The 18564-nt window shown below is 24.2% G+C and overlaps 1 protein-coding gene across 5 annotated transcripts in view; it reads left to right on the forward strand.

Moving 5' to 3' along the window:
- Window positions 1–18564, forward strand: part of LOC129606148 (myb-like protein A) — a 290115-nt gene that overhangs the window by 242890 nt on the left and 28661 nt on the right. For all 5 annotated transcript variants that reach the window (XM_055516270.1, XM_055516271.1, XM_055516269.1 and 2 more), the window contains one exon: window positions 9059–9145. In XM_055516270.1, the coding sequence (XP_055372245.1) occupies window positions 9059–9145 (87 nt within the window). The remainder of the gene's footprint in view (window positions 1–9058; window positions 9146–18564) is intronic.

Raw genomic sequence — 18564 nt, forward strand, 5'->3', positions numbered from 1 at the left:
CTGTAAGCAGTTTGCAATTTTACTTCTAAATTCAAAATAGCATCAATACTGCAACACTATACAATTCAGCAATAACAATTTATAAGCTGAATTTAACTTAAATAGCTTATTTCTGCAATTTTAATTGAAGCCAGAGTACCTGTAAAGTTTATAATGCAATTTATATCCTTCCTGGCTTTAAAATTTAAATATGTGTACATTAAATTTTAGCTGATTGTGTAAATATAACAAAAATTTATTATTTTATTAAAATTTTATAAAATTTACAAAATTTATAAAAAATTTATAAAAATTTTAATTTCGAATAAAATATAAATAATTTCATTAAAAATTATTCCTGCTTGTTAATCTCTGATAAAAACAAAAAATTAAATTACTTGATATACTTATTAATTTAAACTGGTTTGAAAATTTGCTACTAACTAGAACCAAACTACAATTTTAACAAAACATTCCGTAAAACAGAAAATGAAATTATATTTTATCAAATAATTTGACTGTCTTACATTTTAGTTCATCCAAATGCTTTGCTTATTGAAATAAACACACACAAATGTATGTATAAATGAATAAATGAAACCAAAATAAATAAGATCCAAAATGCAGAATTCACGCTTAAAATTCAACAACGTCCTTATATACATACTCGTATGTACCTTAAAATTTAATTCGTTAATTTAAGTTGGTTTTGCCTTCAACGAATTCATATCTAAGGTGATCCTGCATTAATGTAAAGCAAAGCAACTTCGATTTGCTATAATAATTTCGATTATTAAATCACATACTTAATATTGACTAAAAATAAAATTGTTTCTATAAACCACACTTTTAAAACTCTAAATATTAATTGTTATTGTCTTCACATTTCAATAATACATAAAATGCAAAAATAAATATGTACTCGTATAGGCATGATTCAATAAACAACTTGTCTCTATCTTCAACACTAAGGTTATATTTTTTATGGTTTAAAAGTGCGTATGTATGCGTATGAATTATAAATTTAATACTAATTCGGTTATTACCACCTAACGTAGTTGTGTGTACTTGAAAATATTGCACCAAATTTGCAAACGACATTTCCGAATAAAATCTTAAATTTTTCCTTTTCATCACTATTTTCAATGTAAAAATATAAGAAAATCATGTTAAAAAATAACATGAATTTTTGTATTGCAAATGTCTGTTTATTTCTTAACGAGCACACATGGTTTTTAGGTTATCACTAAAAATATTTATAATAAACTTGAATGTAATTAAAAAATGAAATTACAAAATTTTTATCAATAAATACGACATTGTAATAAACTACATAAATTAATCAAATTTTCTTTATTCATCTTAATTACATTAAAATCAAAAAAAATATTATGAAAAAATTATCAAAAATTTTTTTTTTTTGAATTATTCATTCAAATACAAGTTGACATTTTTCGTCGATAAGAAAAATATAAGCCATTGGAAAAGAAAAATGAAAGCAAAAGCAACAAGAAAAAAATATTTTTATGATGATTGCGTGGTCGATGAATCATAAATATTTTTACACAATAACGCATACATAGTGAGTGAGTGAGTAGTGATATCACCTAATTCTTATTTAAAATTCAAAAAATCAAAATTTTTAAATATACGAGTAGCTACCCAAAATATATTTTTTTCTTAATAAAAAGCTGAAGGAATTGAAGAAAAAAAAACACAAAAAACAATTTACGGAAAGAAAGTTAACTTTAAATGGAAGTTAACAGACGGAAATCATATATCAGTTATGTATAGAGTAAACGACACATTAGTTATGATACAAATTGAATTTTTAATTAAAAAAGAAGATGAACGTTTGTTTAATTGTTAAAACAAGCAAACCATTCAACTTACAAATTAAAATAGAATTGGTTTTTTATGAATTTGGTATAAAAATGAAAAAAAAAATTAAGAATAATTTGTTGAAGTAAAACTATGGGATTCGTAAATACTTTAACGTTTTAACTTTAATTTGAAAAATTCTGATAATAAAAGAAAAAAATAATATCATTGATTTATCGTAAATACTTGACTGAATTTCGAATTTTTCTAGTTTTTACTTAATCTTTCAAAATTACGTTACCAAATAACTCAATTTAATATTAGGATTGCGTCTTAACAAGCGTCCTATGTCATTGTACTCGTAAATCTACCCAAATTTTAATGTAATATTTTATTACTTTAATTAAAATTTTAGTACTTAGCTTTGTTTAATAGCAGATTTATAATCATCCTCACTTATTTAGCGATACAATTTTTATTGCTGAATAAATGAAATTAATGTTAGATGTACGCTTAAAATGACATTTGCATTAATAATACATTAAAATGCAAACAATAGTTATTATTTTAGTCACCTTGACTATTCAAACACAGTTCAGCAACTTCACCTAATTAGTACGATATTTTTTAATGCAATTTTGAAGTTTGCATTCCTGAATTATGGAATTTGAAATCAATTTGTGCTAAATTCTAAATGAAGCTACAAATTTATTACACCTTTTTAATTTTTGTATTGTTTTCGTTACCGTTATTACACCATATTATGACTATGTTAAAATATGACAATTTCTCTAAATATATAGAAGTAAAAGTTCATGAACTTTTTTTTTGTAAGTTTAATAGCATCAAAACGAAAAACTAAAATGTTTTCTTAAAGTTTTTTACACACATAAAAACCTATACTTACACATACATACATATATACATGCATATTTTAAAAGTAAAGTCATTTCAAATTAAAGTTTAAATGACTTTTCAAGTACTTTTATCGTTCTATATGGAATTTATATGTTCATATCATATAGAACATTTAATGTATGTATATATTGTGTGTGTACCTATGACATATGTATATATATGCAAATGTGTGTACAGAAGGAATAGAATAAGTGCTTGTTCACTTTGTATTTTAAATTGTATGATATTTCAATAGAACAACAACAAATATATTAAACTATGTACATACATATATATACTTATGTATAGATATTATATACATAATATATGAACATATACATGTACCTTAATATTTAAGTAAAATATTAAATTTTTAAAGTTGAAGAAATTGATATGGTTTGATATTTTTATATTGTATTGTCATTAAAATGAAAAACGTCAAACGAATTGTAACCGTTGTGGGCACATTTTACAATAGTATTCCTAAAATATTCATTTATACTGTTATACACATACAAACATACATGTTTTCAACAAAGGCAATGAAAATATTCAAAATCCTTACAAGGGAATTACAAAGAAATCTTCTGTCAAACAAAATTTACTTATATAAAAGAAATGTGATCCCACCGATACCTTGATATCCGAAATTTAGTGCCATCAGATAACCTCCCTTATTATATCCAATGCGGTCGGTAATAAGCAAACCCCAGCCTGTCGGTTTGATCCTTTAATTAGCTTATAATTCTATAAACGAACTCGTTTTTCCTTAATTTTTTAAATAATTTTTCTCATACATAGCAACTCTTTTTAAAAGTCTACAGATATTAATGGATGTATTACTCTACTAGAAGAAAATTTCTGTGTCATACACTTATATCCATTCCGTGTTATTCAAATTTTGCAAAATGTCGATTTATGTTGCGAAATGTGGTAACCCTCCGACTCTATCGAACTTAAGTTAAAGCAAAATGATATAGTACTTTCTTGTTATTAACAACTAATAACTGATTTTTTCATGCAAAAACTGAATGTCCTTTTAAAAAATACAGAACATATTTACATATAAGAAAAGTTTTCTTCTTACTTCATTTTTGCACATATGTATGTACATAAGTATAAAATATTATATTTACTCTATTTTTTATAAAAATATAAGAGGCACAAATATGAATAATAGCAATATTTATATTTGTAAAGCTTTAGTGATTATTTCATTTGAATATTACTTCTGTTATATTTTAAAATCCAATCACATTAATTTTTTACACATTTTTAACATAAACCACTATACTGTAACCAAAGTTATTAACTATTGCTTTGTTTCAACAAAAAAAACCACTAAAAGTAAAACTAAAAAAAGTAACAATAGACTGTTATTCGTGAACAGCTTAAAATGAGGTTAACTAGCCTAGCTTTTATATTTATTTTCTCAAAGTTTTCAGTCAAATGGTCAAATTAGCTTCAATAGTTTCTAAATTATATTATAACCAATTGTTATATCGGATTTCTTATATCAGATCACACTTTTATAATATCGTATACATATAAGTACATCGTGGCTATGTTCCTCTTGTCTTTACAAATAATTCGGCTTTAGTAGAAGAATTAAAATAAATTATATAAGATGCAAAAACTTTGACTAACTTATTCCCTGCGCTATATTTTAAGAAAAATTTAAATTTAAATACCTTTATGTGAGTTGAATCGAAATTGTAAATGAACCAGCTATTTTAAGGAAATGCATTATTTTAGCTTCAAAATTATTAAATTCATTTGAAGATTTTTTTTCTCTCGAACTCCCGTTGAAATCTCCCAAAACGTTCTCTCATATATTTTCATTATAAACTCAATAATGTTGGTTATAAATTAAACATATGGGATTTTATCTAAAAACTGTTATATTTTATTTAAACACAAAATGTCAATAAAACTTAAGAGCTCAAAATTTTATTTCGAAATATAACATTTCTAACCTACATATAGAACTTTATTTATTTCAATATTTTCTTATACTTTTATTTTCTATTTTCATTATATTATAATTGTATTATGTATAATAGTTGAACCCTTCCATATACATTTTCTCTTTTTCAAAAAGAACAAAAACTTCTATATGAAAACATACAATATACGTACACATATTCATGTACATATGTATATATTGTAAGAGCATTCAAATTTTATCTCCCCCATTTCGTTATAATATTTAGATATAGAAAATCTAGAACTCTTGTCAAATAAGTTATTAATTTATTTCCTTTTTATTTGTTTTGATCCTTGCCGTATTTTCGTAATTCGGTCTAATGATGATAATGAAAACATTAAACCTTAAATTTATAATTAAAAGTAAAAACAAATAAAGACATTAAGAGATCGGTTCGGTTCATTATAGATTTTTTTTTTTGTTTTTCTAACTTTATTTTTCTTTCTCTTGTGTTTTCTTATGTTGATTTTTATTATTTTTTTTTATGTTTTATTGCTTGCTTCTAATTTCATTAAAATTCATTTTCAAAAATATTTCCAAATGAAAAAAATATGTTAGAAGTTGTGTTTCGTAACCAAGAATACATTTTTGATGGTCCATTGCCTTACATTGTGTTACATTGCAAAACAAAGTTTTGTACATTATATACATTAGAGGATGCACGATCAGACTTTTTCAAATTTTCAGTTTAGACAACATAACTTATTTCGAAATAAAATTCAATTGCTTATTGAGCTAATTTGCTAGAAGTTGATTTGAATTAATGCTCTTACTAATCAAATATAATTGAAAGACATAACGTGATCTTAAAATGGCATGATTTTCTTTTGCAGTTTTATACAAATAATACCTTGTCAAATCTTATGACTTCAAAATTGCTAATTTCTGTATTGACATTCGTAATTCAGCAAAATAAGCTTAATTTTTTAATAGTAATCGCATATTACTGAAATATTAGAGCACTAGATATGTTTAAAGATTTTCTAGACAAGATAGTTATTCTAAAAGAAATTTTAACATTAATTACTCATTATGAAACACTGTGTAACAAAAAAAAATTACAAGTTCTGCAAAGTAAAAAATATTAATCGAATTTTATGTTTTGATGTATTTAATAAAACAAAAAATTATAAGATAAAAATTTGTTACTTTTTCCCTAATTTTCGATAATAATTATTAAAGGACAAAATAAAATGTGGGACAAATAAAAAAATTTATAAAAATAAGAAAAAAAACAAAAATATTAATTAAAAATTTTTATAAAGTTTGTTAAATTTTTACGTTTACATCAAAGTCTTTATTATAATGGTTATTCACAGATATAATTAATTAATTAATATTAAGTTTTTATATTAATTAATTAAAACTTTGTCTTTGTAAAATATTGATATTAACACGTTGTCAGAATTGACAACTACAAGTGTCATAAAATTTTGCTCTGAATTCGTTAGTAATTTGGCATTATAGATTACTGATTGATGGCTTAAACTTTAAGATCCAATTATACCTAACGATATTGACCAAGAACTTTCTTAATAATGTATTCAAAATAGCAGTATTAGTCAGAGTTTATACATTAAACCATTTTGTTTGAGTCGATTTTTAATAAAATCGTGGAGTTTGTTTGACGGGCAGAATAAAGGCCTTTCAACGAACAAAATCAAAAAAACATGTCTCATTTTTAAACCTTGCCATACGGTAACTATTTTATTATAAATTATTATACACACTTATGCTTACACGTTGTTACTACGGAGTTGGTATTAATACACAATTTAGCAAATACAACCCTTACTCTAATCTCGAAATTGTGGATCCTCGCATGTTACGTACAATAAACGCGGAATTCTCTTCCCCGCCTAAATAAATTTCAATATTTTAAATATTCGATTGTTTTCGAATTTATAAGAATCCTTTAAATTTTCATTCTATTCAATATAACAATTTTGGCATATTAATGTATAAAACTCAAAGTTCAATTCCCAAATACCAAAAAATAAACAAAACCTTTTCAAATTTTCATAATATTCTTTCACGCCAATAAAACCAACCTATCAATAAACTTATTTAAAGAATTCATGGTAAAATTTTCTTTCTTTCAACAATTTATTAATGGATTTACTCCATTATCCTTTAATGTTTATTGAAAATTAAACTCTATATATATAAATAATATATATACAAATATATACGAATCAAAGAAAAGAGCTTAAAATAAATAAAAATGAATGAAAATTTAAATTCTTTTTGAAATCAAATTAAAATTTACGACATAAGAGAGTTAAAAAAGTTTTTTTTTAACAGTTATAAAAATGCTATTCAAAAATGAATACTTACTTAATCGATTTATTGGCCTTTTGTTTGATATCATTGTTTTTATTATAAAAGTAACTTGGCTATGTATATAGGTTTATTGTGTATAGCGTTTTTAAGGGAATTTTGGAATTACGACAATCTCCTCGAAAATAGTCAATAAAAATCTTTAATATTATCTAATTTTCGGTTGGATTGTCCGGAATGCGGAATTTTTTTATCAAATTCTGAATAGAGCAGATGCATTATAAACTTATATATACATTATATAAGTATACATATATTAACAATAAGATTATTGTTAAGGAAAATATCATCCAAAATTTATTATCTAATTTTAATCAATATTGTTTTTATAAAATTTTTTAAATATTTGAATTTGTTATTTTTATAATTTAAAATTTACTACAAAATATTGTTGAATGACAAAATTTCTTTAAAATGACTATTTTAAAGAATTTGAATATTAGATATTTGGCAATTAATTGCGTTCCTTTAAAGAACAATTTAAGAAAAGCTATTTTGTCATCTCTTTTCCCAATATAACACAAAATTTTATACACAATAGTATTCCATCGACAAAACCCATTTTCCATCCAAATGTAGTATATCTAATTATTGTTTATTGTCAGCACAATAACCAACATACATATAATCATTATATATGTACTAGAAAGCTGAGAAGTCAATAAATTGAAAATCACTTTTATATCAAAAATGAGTTACTGTATTCAAATCGTACTTTGTTAATAACGGCTTCGGTTGGCCAAAGTACTGAGTCTGAACCTTTTACAGTTGTTGATTTTTTTAAAAATATTGTTTTGGCAATTGAACGTTTTTCATGTATTTTCTATTGTTAATAAATTAATTTTGCTGACTCATACTAACGGATTTCTGAACCATCCATAAAATTACGTTAGTGGAGTAAAAATTCGAATAATTTTCTTCTAGTTGCAAATTTTGTTAGTTAATTATAGGCAACTGAAATTATATTAAGTCATATTTTAAATAAAAATTTTTATATTGAAGACGTTTCTTAAATTTACAATAAATGCGTGTTTTTTTTAATATATTTGCATAATACTCTACCAAAATGTAGATCTAATATCAACTTAATTTTTTCAGCAATAAATCTTAATTGTTGAATAAATCAAATCACAGCTCGATCTGAATTTTGGCAGACGCCGTATTTTGTCTTGAAAATTAATAAAATTTTGGAAATTTTATAAAAATTTATATTTAAACATGATAATGCGATTTAAAAAATTAATTTTCGAATAAACAAATTTTTTTTACAAAATTTATTTATACATAAACATAAAAAAATTTGTACAACTCTTAAAAACCACAGAAATAAGGTTACATGTGCACACATAACATAAAATATTTAAAATAACCTCTCTGACAATCAATATTATCATACTATACGCAAACTGTTCTTGACAACACAAAATTTATATTGAAATGGAGGAGAACACCTCACATTTAGAAACCTCACTTTTTTATTTTCAATTTTATTTCAACACAACATTTACATTTTTAACAATCAAACTTTTAAAATGTCATTGGTTTCCGAAAAACTTCATACATAAATTTAAGGTTTGGAATATTTAATATTATATCTTAGAATAAATAATGCATATGTACGTATGTATATACAATGTGTACATACGTTTTATTCATAATACCATTACAATAATATAATTTTGATGTGTACTCGTATGTATATATATGTATATATATAATAAATAAAATTCACAATAACGGTTCATCTAACACGCATTAATAACTTACATAATGTACAAATTCCGTTATATTAAAAACTTTTTTTTTGTGTTTGTATATATGTATGTGTATATATGTAAATTGTATAAGTGTACATACTTACATACATGTGTATTTACAATCACTTTATTTTTAAAACATGTTTAGCTGTTTGCTGTGATATTTTTGTTTTTTTAAATAGAAAATTCAAACTTTGCAATAAATCTTTTTCTATCATTCCTTTTTTTTCTTGTTTCTCTTTTTCTCTTTTTTTTTTGTTTTTCTATTATTTTACAGGAAATGGAAAGGATAAAGAGTCTAAACATCATCGTGATAAGGATGTTTTTACAACTTCCTCAATACATCGATCACCCGGATCTGCTGGTAAGTTTCACACAGTTTTTTTTGGTTTTTTTATTTTATAAATTTTTATAAATGTAGGCACATATATTTTTAAGAATTATTAATTTTATACAATGTCATTATATTAAAAATAAAATTAAATCATATAATAAAATATTATTTTAGTGACATAATATTCAATTGATATTGTAGGTTAGTGGGCCAAACTTCATAAGTAGTTCATAATTAAGAATGGTTTCCGTATAATTGAAATTTATATTTTTAGTTATTTGCGAAATTTAAACAATGAATTTAGTTTTTACTAAACTGGACGGGACCCGCATTCCAAATTCGTACTGTTAAATACGGTTACATAAACTTTTTTAATAGTTTAGAGATATTCAGTTCTAATGTAACAAATAAATATCAAACTGTTAAAATCGGTTTGCAGAGATACCCGATGTATGTACGAACAAAAATTGAATTTTTATTTTCAAATTTGAAAACATGAAATTTCCAAATTTTAAAAACTATTATTAGTGCATTGTATGTACATAAAATATATAACAAATAGACCACTCTGAACTTTCACATCATATTTAATCATGTGTCTGCTTCAAACAGAAGTCAAAATATATTTTAACTTGCAAAAAAACAAAAACGATCTTTCTGCAATGACTTCAAATACCAGTATTTTGGAACTTGTCAAATTTTGAGCGCTATTCCCATGAAAAAGTCTTTCTCTCATCTGTAAGTCTATATAGAACTACATAGTAAAGCATATAGTGAAACAACAAAAGTAGCACCGTTATCGCAAATTCAAACTGTTATTCATTGCTTATATATATAGCGAACCAATATATAAGCCACCCGATTAATTAGAGTTCATTTAGGATTATTTTAAAATAGAAATTTTACCATTAATAGCATCTTATCAATAAAAATCATTTCTCTTATTATATTCTTCCATATTCTAAATTGAGACAAAGATCCTGTAAATATATTCAATAAAATTAGAAAAAAATTTAAAGAAAATTTTTCAATATGTGACAATTCTTAACCTTTGAAAAAGAAGTGTTTTTAATTAAAAAGACAAATAAAGTTGGGTCAAACCAATGGTTTGTATGGTAGCACTTTTCCCTTCAACAAGTGAAAATATTGCTTTTAAAAACAGTTTATGTATATCCACCACGCTATTAAAATTATTTTCATTCATAAAAGAAATTATTTCTAGGATTGCATATATTTAGGATGAACGATTTATGCAGTCTTTGAAATAATGCAAAACTTAATATAAAGAGGGGTTAACATAATGCTCGATTTTAAGGGCTAATTGTGTGAGTTAAGGAAAATAATTATATTTTTTAATGTAATGGAATTTAACGTTAGATTTTTGCCTTTATAGAAATTTGAAAAAGTTTGCAATTTCGGAAATATAAAGCGTCAAAAATCCAAATTTTACAAATTTCAAGAGGTGATAACTTGAGAGGGGGGGAAATGGAAAAAAATTTTCTTCTAACGAAATGAACTATTTGTTAATGTCTAAAAGCCCCTAATTTCAAGCTTCTACAGGCTGGGGTCTAGAAGAAAAATGACATCAAAAATATTTGGGAAAAAGGGACTTTAGATAACGGTAAATTTGAATGGCCATTTTGTTTTTCTAAAGTTTAACTATGATATACCGCGTTAGGGGAAGCAAGCCACTGCCTTTCTGCGTTTGCAAAATTTAAAAAATGCTTATGGTTTCATTGCAACAAATAGTTGAAAAAGGCAATTTTTATGGTTTTGGGGGGGTATAACTTCTAGAGGGGGCGAGATAGGTAAAAATTTTGTTCTACGAAAATAAGTTTCTAATAAATATCTATGTACGTATTAAATTTCAACTTTCTATCTTTAAGGGTGTAGAAGTTTTGTAAACAGACACTCGGATAGACGGACGGACGAACGGACAGAGTGAAACTAATAAGCACTTTTTTTCAAAAAATTTTTGGAATATAAAGGCTAAAAATAAGTTATGAACCATAAAATTTTATGGGAATAAAGTCTAAGGAGTAAAGAGGAAAAGAAACAAAAAAGAAATTTTTTTTGGAACAATTTGGGCGCGCCTTCATTTTGTCCGTGTTTAATAGATCCCATTATCGCATGAAAACGTATGTATATACTTGTAAAATACACACATGCATAAACGCATCATACACATGAACAAATCTATTGCCTATATTATAAGGCAATTTTGGCCTACACAAAATTTTTAAGGATACAACACAATACATGTAAACACATTTACTTTTCATTACATTTCTATTATTTTTCTGAATTTAAAAAAAAAAGAATAGGAAAAATTAAATACATTTTGAGTTACAGGGTGGCTCTTTAATTAGATTTGTTACCAAATTGAAAAATTTTTGTTAAATTTTTTTTTAACTAAAAGCGGTTAAAATCGCGAAACCTTAGCGATGCCGATTTGTCTAAAAATAAATGAAATACAAACAATTAAAGCGAGTGACATTATGAAAATCAAAATGCAAATCAGAAAAGAACTCATGCTGAAAGTACGTATGAAGTATTTGCATCAAGAAATCCCCAATCAAAATAATTTTTATTTTGATCGGGTCTCATTCGGTCTGTTTTTTATCGATATCACAGGTAAAGAAATTTCTATTAATTCATTCTCAATTTAATAATTAAGAATTCCGATAGCATACTATATTTCAATTTTTACCAATTCCAAAGGCCTACACCTTGTCTTCAATATTCACATATAGTGTAAAGAAAATGTCATTTTGTTTTTTTTTCTATATTATATGATTAGGGTGTTTTTTGTTGCGTTATCCTTTTGCTTATATTTTTTTCATTTTTCCCCTTACTTTTCAAACATAATTTTTATTATTTTGTGTACGGAAGCAGATTAAAGGCAAGGCAATATGACAGCTAATGTACATGACCCAGTTGAGGGATTTTTTTTTCCCACTTTTCTCGTTTTCACTTTTTCGCCTTGTTACGTTATGGCTTTTTGTTTGTGTACTTTAAACAGAAATGACAATGACCTGGAAAAAAAAAGTGAAAAAAAAAATAATATAAAATAAATAAGTAAAGGATAAGCCGTTATTTTAAGTATAACTGTAACAATTATTTAGAATTTTTTTGTTTTTGTTTTCCTTATTTCTTTCCTTGTTGTTATACAATATTTGCTTAAACTCTAATAAAAACCAAGTATATGTATATATGTATATATAAATTGTTATATTTAATAAGACAAGTTCAAATAAGTATACATGAAGTGTTTTATATGTTCCTATATTACAGGATTTTAAGGGCGATTTGAAAAATATTTTAAAAGAAAAAATATAATCTTTCTGTTTTCTATTAAAGTTTTACAATTCTAAAATATTTTCTATATTAAAAATTTTTATACTTTTTTATTTAAAATTTTATACAATATTGAACAAAAGTTTAGGAAAACAATTTCTATTTTATGGATTAGCTATTGTCCTTTAAAAAAGAATTTTATGATTCTCTTAAAAATACGTAATAAATATTTTTTTACAAAATAAAATTAAATTTCGTCATTACATGTATAATAAAAATATTTGTAGTACTTGTAAAAAATGGGGAGAAAAGAAGAACATTTCATTGCTTATACACGAACAACAGAATTGCGAAAAATCAAATTCCGTGTTAAATTAAAAAAAAAAAATTAAATATAACAAAAAGAGTGCTATCAAATACAAAAATTAGCAAATAAATTTACTTAAACAGCAATTATATACATTAGAATATATAGACTAAACTCAAAAGATATAAAAAATTGCCGAAATGAAGGTACCATTTTCCAAGACATTATTCGCTTTTGACTGTTGTGAGACTAAAATATTATTATAGAATTCGCTATTTTTAAACTAAAATATTGATATTGGGTGTTTTCATCCAATCATGTCATTTCAATGCCAATTAACTTAAAGGATTCCGAGTCGGCGACTTATATCACAGTTAAGAAATCAAAGTTTGTACTTATATTCCTTCTAGTACAGATTTTATTGCCCAGGGCCCTTTTGCATTGCACCAACAACTTATCAAAAAATTTGTAAAATTTTCGTTGCACCAAAAGTGAAAGTGATAAGTACTCAATAAGCTTATCGAAACTAAAAAGAACTCATTTATCAGAGTTATCGCCTCTTGAAATTTGTAAAATTTTAATTTTTGACACCTTATATTTCCGAAACCGCAAGCTTTTTCAAATTTCTATAAACGCAAAAAGCTAACGGTAAATTCCATGACATTAAAAAATATAATTATTTTTCTTAACTCTTACAATTAACCCTTAAAATCGAGCATTATGTTAACCCCTTTTTATATTAATTGCATCATTCTAATTTAATTAAAAATAATTTTAATAGTGTGGTGGATATACGAGTACATAGACAGTATTTTCACTTGTTGAAGGGAAAAGTGCTACAATACAAACCATTGGTTTGACCCAACTTTATTTACTTATCAAAAAATGATAAGTTGCAAAGTTGATTAGTAAGTGAAATTTGCAAAACTTTGGTGCAATACTTGCAAATTAATCGTATCAAAAAAACCTTATTTTGTAAGTTAATAAGTGATAAGTTGTTGGAGCAACAGAACCCATCTGCAATGTTTACGAATATTGTAACGTTAGTCTTTTAAATTTACAATAAAATATCTACTGATAAATAATTTTATCGCATTTTCTAAAGAATCTAGAGAAATACTAAACTATGTAGAGAATTTTAATTTGTAATGAAATGAAAAATTTCCAAACTTAAATTATGCAGTTGTAATTGGTACACATAAAACAATTCTATTATACAAAATGAGCCAAGAATAATTGATTTAATAATATGGTATACAATTTTCTAATACCTTAATAAATGATTTAAAACAAATCAAGTTCGTTGCAATTTATTAAAGAGTTCAAAAAATTCAACTTAAATGTTTAAAAAATTCGAACAACAAACAATTTTCTTATTAAATTTATTTATTAATGTTATATTGATAAAAAAAATAATTCTACGATAAGCGTTTTATAAAAGAAAAATTTTGTACTAATAAAAAAATCATATGATTAACTAGTTTTCTTTGAAAAACCCTACATATACGAGTATCTAATAATGAAGCAAATATTGTTAAAAGTTTAAACTATTCAAATAATTAAATTTAATGATTAATAAATGTAATGTAATATATTTAAGCCCATAAGTTGACTGAATCATACGAAAGAAGTGAAAATGTAATTAATAATTGCGCTCGATAGTAAAGTATTTTTTAGAATAGTTATAAGATAAAATACAATTCGACACAGCCAATATTGTTCAATTGCGATTTCATTAAAAAATTTCGTAGATTTTTCAAAATTGCAATCTTTATTTGCAAAAGACATTAGTTTCAACTTCATTAAATTGAAAAAGTCATTAAGTTTACACATAATGAGAATTGAAAGGTTAATTTTAGTACTTGGATATACCAATAAGAACTTTTTGTATTTTTATATAATTTTATTACACATATAATACACATGGAGGGCGCCTGAATGCGTCACTTGAAGTTCTTTTTTTTTTAATATTATCAAAATATTTTCTAAATTTTTAAATAAAGTCAATTTTAAAATTCCGATTCATAATGAAACCTTCATACTTTTGAACAACAAATGAATTGTTGGAATGGAGAGAGTATAGTGGATAATTTAAGGTTTTGATCGTATATAATTTTTGATTTACTCAATAGATCTCATTTTCTATCACACTCCTTGATAATGAACACATAGGTATTGGTATTATCATTGTTAAAAACATTTGAAACTATCAAAAATCGAAGCATTAATGATAGACTCCATAACTAAAAATATTTTATTAAAATTAATAATTTTTTAATTCAATTAATTATAACACAATTTTGTACCCTGATTCCAAGACTTTTATTTAATTTAAATACCACATTTTTTTTTATTATTTACATGCCCATAAATGATAAAAAAATCTATATGAATTTTGATATGATAAGAAAATTTAATTTATAACTTTTTATCAATTTATTCATAGCGTTTATTTTATTGGGCCGCTAACCCATATATTGTTATTTTTTTATAAATAGAAAATGTTTTGTGTCCAATTTATAATTTTATTATAATTGTTACGTCATTTGTATACCCATAATAGCTACATACATATATTTAAACTTTGCTATCACAACAATACACATAAAGGCAACTAATTTCAAAGTTGCAAATGAAAATATTGTTCAAGTGTGTAAAAATTTTTGTAATATAATTTGGGTGTGTAATAATACAGGCTAGCATATCTCAATTCAAAAAGTATTATAAATTTTTATACAATAAGTATTATATGTACATTTCTAACGTGGAATTGAACTAGATATTAGTGATATATAGATAAGAAAATTATTTACAAAATTTATAAAAAATATTGATTACTATTTATCATAGTCATACGTAGCATAGTTGTAAAAATAACAGATCGATCACAGAAAATGTTAACATTTTAAACATTAGAATAGCATAAAACTTTGAAATAGCGTTATAAGCACCAAATCTCTGAAAAAATTTTCAGCCGAATATTTTTAACTGGCTATCTAACCTACAGCAAATTAAATCATTCACCATTGCTAAGAAATTTCCTCTTCTAAGAAGCTTTTAAACGAAGCCTGTTAGTTATTTGTAATATCTTAAGTTTTCATATTGAAAATTAACCATAAAAATACAGTAAAATTATTGTTATTCTACACTTGAATATAACATTCATAATTATACTTACTTAATTACAATATTTTGTACCTTATTCTAACCACCCAAAATGCAGAAAATTAAATTTGCATTTTCATTTAATAAAATTGACAAAAATATATTTATTTCCAACTTTGTAATTATGTGTGTATAACAATAATATAAAATTTCCATCTAATCTCCTTAAATTTATTTCTAACCTATTGTACAGCCCTTCTACATTCGCATTTATATTCTTTATTACTATTTGTTTGAAAGTAAATGGGTAGTTAACATTCTAAGCTATTTTTTCACAGGTTAATGATTAATCGAACAGTAAAAATAACCAAAAAAATGAAAAAAAAAAAAACATTTCTTTTTTAATTTTGCAAAAAGCCAATATGTACAAATATAAAAACAAAAGTGTACGAAAATACGAAAAATTACTATTGACCTTTTCGATATATTTTTCATTATTATGTAAATAATAATAATATCCTTTCAACATTAAACTCAATATAATATGTGTAGATAAATACATAGAAAATTATAAAAAAAATGAAAATGAAATAGGATAAAAGTCGCATTTCCAGTCACCAGTAAATATTCAATGTAATTTTGAATGTATTTACATTCATACATACACAAACGAACTCATGTAAATAGAATAAAACAGAAATATATTTTTCGCAATTGAAGTAAATTTGTTCATTCATCGGTTCGTTAAATTTCATAGTAGGTATAATATCCTGTTCGTATCCCATGTTTCATGTACTCCCAAGTTCGTGAATAAAAATACTCGAAAGTAAACCATACGAGATTGTGCGAATATATGTAATACGTTCATTCAAACATATTGTAATCTATAATCTATATGTATATAATATTATCGAAACAAAGAAGAAGGGAAATTATTGTTCAATAAAATAAACATCATCACTGTACTATACTTTCTGCTATCATTATTTTCCATTTTACCTACCCATTATTGTATATTTGAATAGTACAAATGGGAAATAATTTTTGATAAAAAAATCTATTTAAATATTTTATTATATACAAGTATATTTACCTTTACATAATACTTTGTACTCAGTATGTTATTTGTTTGCATTCATATTTGAGCAAATTAAATTCCTTTTAAAAAAAATTATGAAAGTATGAAACTAAAAATAAATGGAAAATAAATTTAAGTATTGCAAAAATAATTTGCTCTTTTTACTTAAAAAATTTCTAGTTACCTTTGGCATAATAAGACCCAAAAGCTAAACAGTCAGATTTCAGTTTATTACTTTATAAACGAACTATTTTGAAAATCACAAACAACATTTGAAATTTTTTGATTATAGTCATAGAAAAGCTGTCCATAATGCAAATAAAATATTCAATGTTAATTTACTATGTTAAAAGGATTTAGTGACGAACACTGTTCTCCCATCATCTTCCATCTTCATCTGAAATGGATAAAGACAGAACAAATAATTCACACATTTATTCTTTTATATAGGTTTGAATAAGAAAATGTAATAATAAAGAGCAAAATTTGGTGGTACAAGTTGGCGTTATCGAAATAATTTTCAACGCTAATTACTAATCGCTACTTATGGATTGAAGATGGAAATAAGAATCCTATATATGCTTTTTCTTACATTATAATTCATTTTATAAAAATATGGCAATTTTCATATAATTTGCACTGTTACAATTGTAGTTATCAGTTTGCGGATTATAAAATTTACAATGCATGCAATATACAAAAGCCTTACTGACAGCAATAACTTAAATATGACTCATAATATACAATTCATATATAATGGTATAAGGACTTCTTATATTTTTTTAAAAAGGTGATGTGGTCATTTGCGAATTGAAAAGTAAAATTTTCAATTTTAACAAAATAAATTTAAAATGACTGAAAAGAACTTATGTGTACAAATTACTGCTACACTAAACCAACCAAATCTACCATAAAATGATTTATTGAATTTTATACCTAGCTATTAAATTTGTTTTTTGTTTTCTTTTAATTTTCAGCCCTTATTTATAAATTTCTTTTAACAAGTTTTCAAATACATAACTTATAGGGTGATTTACACAAAAGTATATTTTATACGGAAATAATTTTCTTTTTGATGAAAAAGAGAAAAAATATGAATTTTACCACATTTCAGAAAATCTTAAAAAATTATTTAGAAATTACCGATTTTTAGACCAATGCTTCATTGAGAACTTATACGTTCCACAGTTTAACGCATTTTTAATCTTAAGAACACAAAACGTACTATTCGAAAAGATGATTATGTAATCGCCACAATAGGATTTGGAAGAACAAATAAAAATTTCATAACGTGTTAAGTTAAGTGAAATGTGCTTCATAAACCGCAAACATTTAAATGAATTCAGTTTGAATCCTTTTAGCGGATTAAGAGATAAACTATCTGAATGAAATTTTTTCCCAATTTCACTTGATTTCACTGGTAATGAAAACTAGACAGAAATAAAAAAATCAATTAATTCAAAATTTCGATAAAATTTTGAGAAGCCTTATAGAAGACCTAAATTTATGCAGGAACTTCAAAAAAAAACCTTTATTGTACTCACTATTTGTTTTTTGAATTATTAAACCTAAAATTTAATTTAATCAACTATTAAATTTTTATTTTATTTTTAAATTTAATATACGTTTTTCGGGACACATTTAATTTACCCATAATATTTG

The sequence above is a fragment of the Condylostylus longicornis genome, unplaced genomic scaffold, assembly GCF_029603195.1.
Source record: "Condylostylus longicornis isolate FDR11 unplaced genomic scaffold, ASM2960319v2 ptg000017l, whole genome shotgun sequence".
NCBI classification, from domain to species: domain Eukaryota; kingdom Metazoa; phylum Arthropoda; class Insecta; order Diptera; family Dolichopodidae; genus Condylostylus; species Condylostylus longicornis.